Here is a 9,869-nt window from a genome sequence, read left to right on the forward strand (position 1 = left end):
AGGCAGCTCCCACTGCTGCACACACCCCAGGAGAACATGGAGGAAGGGTGCCCCTGGATCTGTGTGGGGCTGGGTGGGATGCCGCTGTGGGCTGGGGTGGCACTGGGCTCTTCCTGGCGTATGGGGGGAATTTTTTGTATTACCAAAATAAATAAATAAATCCACAACTGACCAAAAAGAAAATTGTGGAATTATCACAATGCTTAAAAACCATGACTCCACTTTTGTTACAACTCTTTCCACCAGACTATATCTGATTAGCCTGAAAAGACTATAAACTCTTTCAAGTAGGGACTATCCCTTCCTCTACATTTGTACAACATTTAAACACAAATATTTTACATTTTCCTCTACCACTGGGCTAAATAAAAATTTACAACATCTAAGCTATAGGTTCTAGGATTCACAACTGCTCAGTGATTATGGTTTATTGTCTTGGTCAAAATTTATATAATATAAATTTCAAAATATTCAGAATAGTATATCCTCCCACCTCATTATCTAAATACTTCATACCTACCTATAGAAATCATACTGTTCCATTACTGGGAAATAATCTTGAACATATGCCTCACTCTGAGAAAGATACATTGTGAAATCAGCTAGAATTTTCTCAACAGGAAGTGATTTAGTGAAGCTAGTGATATTTGAGCCAACAGATTCCAATACATTTTGGATATCTGAAAAAGTAAGCACAGGGATATTACCCTTACAAATCCATAAAAGAAATATTATATTCCACACACACAAATTTATTCAGCCACATTGTATTTAAAATAAGGAAAGCCATGGAAAAAAATCATGAAACAGAAACAGGCAAGCCACAAGGACTATTTAGCTTTCAATGTAACACAATGACATTAAGGCACACACACTGTAATTTAGCTTAATGATGAAGGATGTTGAAGTCAAGCCAGAGTTTTCTCTTTCTGTTCTTTCATTATAACATGTTTTTATCGCTTTTTATCCATCTAGCTTAAATCTTGTAATTTCTATAATACAGTAAATAGTATTACTGAGGAAGGGAATTAATTACTTGATTTATGAACAAGTAGTAGAAGTTTAAAGTTGTCTTTTAAACTATCTTTTGGAGCATACAACGTGTCTTGGGAAAGAAATTAAATAGTCTGTGTGTTCACTCCTTACATAGGAAGAATATATAATACTTAAATTTTATATTCTTTGAAAACATACTTTAAATAAATATCTTTCCAATTAATTAGTAACAATCTATAGTAGGATCTAATTTTTTGTAATTTTTGGATGAACCTGCTATTTTGAGAGTGTAATTTTAACAGCTGTATTTAACTATACAGAGATTCTGAAATATTCCATACCCTTATTGTACTACGTATTTATAAAAGGGTATCATTTTTCTTTATTCATATTATTCTTCAAGATTTTCTTCAATATCTTATTTAATCAGGAGACTTCCACTCAGATACACACACAAATCTTTTGGTTTTTTCTCTTCCCATCATACTAATCAGACCATTTTACAATTTGAGACTGGTAAATCCAGATACCAAGTTGCTTAGTTGTCTGCTCTTAGATGTTACACGGTACTCTCTAACAATATTAAGAACTCAGCTGCTCAGAAAACTGGTAGGGGAGGCATTTTTCACCCTCATTTTTAATTTGGTTTGTACCTCTCACTCAACCAACTGTAAGACAGAGTAGGTTGGTAAATGATGAAAGCCTTTTGTTTTATGAACATGAGCAGCTACGGTAGGCAAGTAATTTTGCATTTAATTTCTTCAATGAAAAACGTAAAGTTTACAGTTTTAGAAAACTTTGACTCATTTTAGGCTAATTCACACAATATGATGTGTTCATATACATAGTTGTTTTGCCAGACTTACAAGGAATAGCTGCTTATATTGGTAGAACGGGTCCAAAAAGCAAGAACAAAAATTAACACATATTAGCATACATACTCACAGACTATATTCACTGTGCTTTACACTCTAATGATTACTAATCTGTTAGTTGATTTAACCATTTGTAATGGTTGGATTTTGGGGTACTTCAGTGTAAAATGAAGTTGTTTTAGTTGAAGTATTGTTAGAAGATGGTTTTTGGGGTACTTCAGTATAAGATGAAGTAGTATTAAAGTATTGTTAGAAGAGGTTCCCCCCAATGAGATTTGATAGTATAACATAAATTAGCATAACAATGAGTTTGTAAAAAGATAATTGTCTACGTTCACATAAGAGTTGCTGTCAGCATTACAACAAAATAAAGACAGGGCTATCCAGAGACCACAAACTCCCAGATTCCAAGACTAGTCTCAGCAGAGAGAGTCAAGCATGTGTACACACAGGGCATGTTCCCAGAACCTTACTTTAAGCCACATGATTGCAGATCAGGTTACAACTGGAGCACACATTTGCCAGTGCAAGAAGCCACACCAGGAATGTGATCCAAGTAAGTGGGGGGAAGGGAGGAGGGGTGAAGGACAGGCAGGATCAGAGGCGGGGGGGCAGGTGGGAGGCTGTCTATAAGTGGGGATGGGAGTTGGGGTGGAGAGCTAAAAAGGGCTCAGTCAGGGTGGGAGGTAGGAAAAGCACAGCCCCAAGGCTAGATTGAGTGGCTGTGCTTTAATCAGCCCTGGGGCTGTGCTCCTAATGTTTACAGATGTTCACTAAGATGGGGTAAGGTTTAACCTGATCTTTGTAGTGCAACTTTGCCCAATTCAAACTCTCTGAACATATGTACTGTTTGGCATTTAGATCAACCTACCTAGGGTTGGGTTCATCTAAGCTTAACATCCGCACAAAATACATGCAGTACCCTACACCGCATTCTTAGACTTAATTATGAGCCATTGATAGGACACATACTAATTTATTAAGATCTTGTGTAGAATAATGGAACTGTCTGAGACGGTGTTTCTAGTCTAAAAAACACAAGCAACTTTCTGTTTCAGGGGTGCTCAACCTCTGGTCCATAGCACCATGTCATCTGGCCTGCAGAGCTCCCCACAGGCCCATAAATTTGGCAGCAGGGAGTTGTGGCACTGTTCCCCAAGATTAATTCTCCAGACCCATGGGGAATTCTGGGCTCTGTTCACTGGTTCTGGCACCCAATCCCAGCACACAAGGCTGGGCAAGGGCAGCACCAGGACCCTATTCCAGCATACAGGAGAGTGATAGGGAGGGAGAGATGCTGGGTCCCCAGGATCCAGTCCTGTGCGTGCAGGGGGCATGAGGGGGCAGTGCCGAGTCCCGGCTGGATCTGGTCTGCAGACAGGTCTGCACCACTCATCTGGTCCATGGGTCAAAAAGGTTGAGCACCACTGTTCTAGTTTTATACTGTTGTCAGAGATAAAACCATCCCCAATAACAAGAATACAAGAAAAGCCCCCAAGAATGGCAAGATTGTACTACTGTTTTTATTTAAACAATAAAAATAAAAAAGTTAATTCCCATCAGCCTCACCTGATAAAATATTCCTGGTCTGGTTCATCACTAAATCTGGTGTATCATTAAATGCTGCATAACCCTAAAATAAAAATGGAGAGTTAAATATTCTCAAAGCCAAATTTAAAAAAGGACTAATACCGTACATATCATAGCTTACCTGGTATGGCATGCAAATTTGAATGTCTCAGCTTACAAGAGTAAAATAAAATTAACAAGGGTCTAGGTGGCTTGGTCTCCTTGATTAGCCCTTCACTTCTGTAAATAAATATATATGTACACAGACAGATTTTTTTAAAGACGTATTTCTTTAATAGTCAGAAGACGACTATGACTCAGGAGTTCTTTCTATCCAACATGGGTCTCAAGTTTAGAAACCTCATGGGTCTCACGTTTAGAAACCTAACAACATCTAAGTGTTCTGAACACCAGTAGATTATCCTCTCCTCAGTGCAACTCTATCCTAACCAAACTCAAAAATGTCAGGTTCAAAAAAGTTTTGAAGACCAAAAAAAAATTACATGGATTTTATAGAGTGCCCTTCTATCTCAATGCACTCCTAATGAGAATATGTAACTTCTGAAGCTACTCCTTTTGGCTCAGACTAAGCCATTTGTTTTCAGGTGAAAACCATGGTATTTTATGAGTTAGTGGTCTTCCTTCTTTTATGGGTTAGTGGTCAACCTTTTAGCCTGGTAAGCCAGATTGGCAGTGCCTGGTACTTGCACAGGCCAGATCCAGGTACAGCAGCCCCTGGATCTGGGTGGGGCAGGGGGCAGGCCAGCCACAAAGCAGCCCCACAGGGGAAAAAGAGCGTGACTCAGCCCCATGAAGAAGGAAGGGGACATGGCCTGGCCCTGTGGGAAGTGGGGGAGGCAGTAAAAGAAGGTGGCCAGGTCCCAACCCAGCCCCACAGGGGGCACATGACGCAGCTCTGCAGGGGTTGGGGGGGCATGGTTGGGCACCAACCTGGACCAGCAAAAGGGAAGGGCCTCAACCCATCCTGTGGGGATGGAAGCGGGCATGGCTTGGCCCTGGTCCAGAAGTGGGAGGCTGGGGCTCAGCTGTTCAGGGGAAGGGTTTTCAGCCCCACCCTCCTGGCCCCAACCAGCTGCATAGGAATTGCTAGGGGGTGGGTGGCCATATTAATGGCTACTGCTCCCCTGCTGCCAAATTGCCTGACCTGTGGGGAGCTCTATGAGCCAGATGCGATAGCTCTACAGGCCCCATCCGGCTTGTGGGATGGATGTTGAACACCCCTCTTATATGGCACTTAACTATTACCAATGCAGCAGATTTCATGCCAGATATGCACATGGGATTTATTTAATTAAATATTTCAAAATGGTAAAGAAGGAATATAATTCAGAAGAAAAAAATTGCATTTTTATATAATCTGAAAACATACAGAATGCTGGCAGATTAAGGTTTGTGTCTCTTGCTCTCTTAGACCACCACACTAATTTTGGAGTCACACTCTCTGCAGATGTAAATCATTGTTTAATTATTAAATATTTAATCTTAAGGAGAAGTGAACAATTGTGGGATAATCAGAAGAGAAACCTACTATGAGACCAGAGTTGAGGGGAAGAAAACTTCCGCCCAAGTAAACAAAGCACAAATATTATATGGAAGCAGCACCCTCCTCCCCACCCCTTTTATTCCTAGTTAAAAAAAAAAATTATGATCCTTTCAAGAAACATACCTTTTGAACCAAACTAGAGAGGTCTATTTTAAGGACATCATTGACTTTGGCAAGCTGCAAGTTCACACTTGGCAACTAGAAAATATAAAGCGCTTTTGAATTAAATCAGCACATCAAATATATAGTACCTTACTAAATATTTCAAAGGGGATGTAAAAACAAACTGAAAAGAATATGTGTAGCACAATATTGTTAGTTCACTCCTTAAAATCCTTGTTGGTTGAAAGCAAAGCTTATCCTCAGCAAGTTTTTGGAAGATTATAATGCTGCCCAAAGCAGCACTTTAACCTAGCTGTTTGATGTGGATCTTACTTTCTTCTGCATTCAAAATGAAAATAGTAATTGAAATGGCATAGAAACATAGAAGCAGAATAGATTATTTTATTATACAAGTGACTCCACAGACTTAGTCATTAAATCACACAGGACTGCTGAGCTAATCCAATGCAACTGCCCTGTGAAAGACTGAAAAAATATTCGCTTACCCCACTATAGTTGGCATTGATACTCAGCTGATGTAATGAATTTCTGATCATGCTGCAAGTTGAAGCAACTTGAGGTGCAGAACAGGCAGAATCATTAAGTGTATTGCTCAGGTGTGCTTTTACATCTGTCAGGTTAGCATGGAGTCTTTCAGTGCCTTCCTGCAAAACCTCCACAGACACACTCACATTTTCCAATGCCTCCTTTGTTTCTCTGATGGCTACAATGATATCAAGTTGAAAAAAAAAACAACAGTTTTTGCTTAAAAGCCAATCTAATTATTCAACGAGGTGTACGCACTTAATTGAAAAAACAATTCTAGCATGGAAGATAAATTACATATTTTGCTACAATAAACCAAACACAGTACAGTTACTATTACTAAAATTTCACCCACTTCCCAAATTTACTCCTTTTTATACTCCTTCCTTGGTTCCCTTCCCTCAATTATGTTTCCATGTAGAAATATGAGACATCTGTTTCATTTTCATATACCAGCACAAGTGTGTTAGTTCAATAGCAGTTAAATCCAGGCTCTATCATTTTTCAAAACACTATTATCTGTATCTCCCATTAATTTGACCACAAGTTACCAAGTTGCACATTTCAAGTGAAACAGCCAGACCCTAATGCGAGTTTCAAGGTATTTCTGCCTTTAGATTTCACCCCAGTCATGTAAAACAAAGAAGCATTGATCAGGAGAGTAAAAGACAAAACACATACAACTAGAAATGCACGAGAAAGTATACAAATAATGAACCACACTTCACATTACACACGATTTTTGTCAAGTCTTTTACCTTTGATAGCCCTTTCCACTTTCACTTCAAGCCAATAGAGAAATAAAGCAAAAAAGGTGAATGATGATGGGTGATGAGAAAGAATTCTAGTGATGTATGCAAACAATTTCACGTGCACAGGCAGAGTAAAAGAAATAAAAGTATCTGAAGCTCATTGATAATTTTTACTTTTCTGAATAGCCACTTCAGATTCCTGAAATAGCTTCTTTGGCTTGTCCATTATCAAGATGCTTTAAAGAAGCTATTTTTTTGGCATAAAACAAGGACTACGGAAATCATCATTATGATGGGCAAGCCAAAGAACCAAGTGCATTCCCTCTAAGCTGTGTGGTGTGCATGGCCATGCAGGCACACTCATGCTAGGAGCACCTGCATGGCCGTGCATGCCACACAGCTTAGAGGGAATGCTGTGTGTTACCAAGTTCACACACACAGTCAAGATATTCTAGTTGCTGACACCTTCACAGTAATATTAATTTGATGGCACTAACCCATGTATACACTAAAACACAACAAGCTGCCCTCAGATGATTTAATGAATAGCAGAGTCTATCCTACCTGAGAATCAGATATATTACTTAAATCATAGTTCACCAAAAAAAATTAAAATTTTTGCTGTCATTCATTTTAAATAAAAGAACCATTTGTCTGGAAATAGACATGCTATACTACAAGGTAGAATATTCACTCCAAAGGCTAATTGAACATGCGCAAAATGAATCACCAACCTGTGGGTACAATGCAACCACAGTTTTACTAAGAGTTCTACTGTATCATGCCTCTGCAAACTTATTGCTACAACCTCAAATCACTGGTGCTGCAGGAAGTGGTGAGGATGGGAAACTTAAACAGCCAAAACACAGTATTCAAACACTTGTAATTACCAAACGATCCACCATCCCGTATCCTGACAAAATTTGCAAAAAGCAAGATGGAAAGAGCAAGACAGAGAGATACATACACTAAAGGGAGAAGCTTGTAGAATGACAAATGAGCTCCTGTTCGTGGAATAACATTTTGTTGTAGGAGCAGTAGTAGAAGTAGTAAAGGAGTTATGCCTTTATCCCTATTAAAATCCATGCATAAAGGTCTCATTTCACTTGATAATTATCAGTGCATACAAATGAACACTCTTGTGTTGTGAAACAGGGGGAAGATGTCTCTCTTTGTAAGAAAATATAAATAATAAATAAATAAAAAGCAAGTATGTACATTTACCTCCTGCCATTGCTAGAGCTGCATCTAGTGCAGGGCGGACTTCTTTCCCCAGTTGCTCCTGGACTCTAAAGCCAAGCAATGGTCCAACATCTGAAAAATAAAGAAAAATAAAGAAAAACACTGCATGCCAGTTTAATACAATCACCCATCTCTACAAATTTCCACTATTTATTAATTCTTGATTTCAAAAAGTGAGCGGACTGAAGCAACACATTCATCAGTAAAGCAGAAATGTTTCAGGGGTGTAGGTTGTAGCCGTGTTGTATAAAATCCACTGTCTTTTATTAGACCAACTCAAATAGTTGGAAAAATTCTTCTCAGCAAGCTTTCAGGCACAGCCTCAGCTGGGCAAAGGGTGTTTGTGCCTAAAAGCTTGCTAAGAAGAATTTTTTCCAACCATTTGAATTGGTCTAATAAAAGATACCAGATTTATCCAAAGAACCTTGTCTAGCTAAAGCAGAAATGAACACTTAAATGTTTGTGGCACATGAATTTTGTCTCACAGGGCCACATAAAAAAGGCCAGCATTTGTAGATGGATTTTGTGAAACAAATCCTTCCACTGTCACCTACTTGTATTAGTTTGAGAAACCAGGAAATGGATTCTCCAAAACTGAAGATCACTGATAACTTTTACTTTCCTGAAAAGCTGAAAGATTGGTGATAGCAAAACAAGCAATAGCCTTTGTAAGTCTCTGGCTCTTCACTGTTTTCAGTTACAGAAAGTTCTTTGGGCAGGGCTTTTTGTTTTGAGGAAGTCATAGGGAGGGCAATTATGGCAGGAAAGTGTCCAGTACTGTTAACATTGTCAATGTTGGCTATGATTTTATTGAAGGGGAAAGTTTTTCAGTATTTCCTAAAGACAGTCAGACCCTGGATTCAGCTTCCAGAAATTTGGATGATTTCACAACTAGAACACTGGTCCCCTTTTGTCACATACTTCATTCTGGTTTTGCAACATTTCCCCAGAAAAGCAAAATTCTCAGTTTGCAGATGGATGGAGATGTGGTTTCTAACATAGCCAACCTACTGACAGCTTCAAAAATAATGACCAAGGTCTTAAGATGACAGAGAAGGTAGATAAATATTCTTTTTTTGGCAATTCAGAGAACCTGGAAGCCACAAACTAGTTTTGGAAATGCAGAGGGCAATCTCCCAACAAGCTTGCCTATGATCCTCTCCCCCTGAGACAAGAGCATTTGACGCCTGTCTAAACTGATTTAAACAAAGTGATATTATCATTCGTTTGGCATATGCACTAACATATATTAAACTTCTATTTCAGAGAAGGCATGCTGCCTTTAACACATGCTTAATTGGCCAAATTAATGCCTAATTTAGCACATGATAAATCTCTGAGCTCCAAGATGCCACAATTAGACTGGTCTATACCCCAGCCTGTTCACTTCAAATTGGCTTGGGTATTTCTACTTTACAGTATATAGACATTCCATTAAACTTGTTAGCATTTGTGACCCATCATATAGCAATACACCCTTCATTCCAGCCTAGATTAGGTGCAATAAGAACCCTTGCCAAAGTTTCTAAGTTTTGTTTAGCTTCTTAATTAAAAGCTTCAGAAATATCACTAAAGCTATAACTGTACCTGAGGGAAAAAGCAGTAATTGCTTTTCAAGTGTTCTGCAAGTGCTAGTTGCATAATGACCTCCCTCAACAATTCCCTCTGGTCAGAGGAAGAAACACATAAAGGAGTTTTACAAATATTAGGACATAAGCTTATATCTCAACATCCATGTATAGTGGGCAATGTTACAGTGGGAAGAAATCAAGGATGGAGAACTTAACTGACTGCATAGAATCATAGAAAATTAGGGATGGAAGGGAACTCAGATGGTCATCTAGTTCAACCCGCTGCTCAAAGCAGGACTGTCCCCAACTATATCATCCCAACCAAGGCTTTGTCTAGCTGGGTTTCAAAAGCCTCCAAGGGTGGAGATTCCACAATCTCTCAGGGTAGCCTGTACCAGGGCTTTATTGCCCTCAGAGTGAGAAAGTTTTCCTAATATTTAACCTAAAATTTCCTTGTTGCTACTCGAGACCACTGCTCCTTATTCTTCATCTGCCACAACTGAGAACAGTTTAGTTGCTTTGGAACTACCCTTCAGGTAGGTGAAGGCTGCTATTAAATCCCCTCAGTCTTCTCACCTTCAAACTAAATAAGCCTGTTTACCTCAGCCTGCCCCATCCCTTTAACCAGGGAGTTGTCCCCAACACTCTCTAA

General features: G+C 39.1%; 1 protein-coding gene across 7 annotated transcripts in view; it reads right to left on the minus strand.

The window, feature by feature from the left end:
• Positions 1-9,869, minus strand: part of PROM1 (prominin 1) — a 155,028-nt gene that overhangs the window by 48,465 nt on the left and 96,694 nt on the right. For all 7 annotated transcript variants that reach the window (XM_019526280.1, XM_019526275.1, XM_019526278.1 and 4 more), the window contains 5 exons: positions 7,629-7,718; positions 5,613-5,830; positions 5,128-5,202; positions 3,441-3,504; positions 521-680 (listed from right to left, as the gene is read on the minus strand). In XM_019526280.1, the coding sequence (XP_019381825.1) occupies positions 521-680; positions 3,441-3,504; positions 5,128-5,202; positions 5,613-5,830; positions 7,629-7,718 (607 nt within the window). The remainder of the gene's footprint in view (positions 1-520; positions 681-3,440; positions 3,505-5,127; positions 5,203-5,612; positions 5,831-7,628; positions 7,719-9,869) is intronic.

The sequence above is a fragment of the Gavialis gangeticus genome, unplaced genomic scaffold (genome assembly GCF_001723915.1).
Source record: "Gavialis gangeticus isolate Ggan-Ray unplaced genomic scaffold, GavGan_comp1, whole genome shotgun sequence".
Taxonomy (NCBI): Eukaryota; Metazoa; Chordata; order Crocodylia; family Gavialidae; genus Gavialis; species Gavialis gangeticus.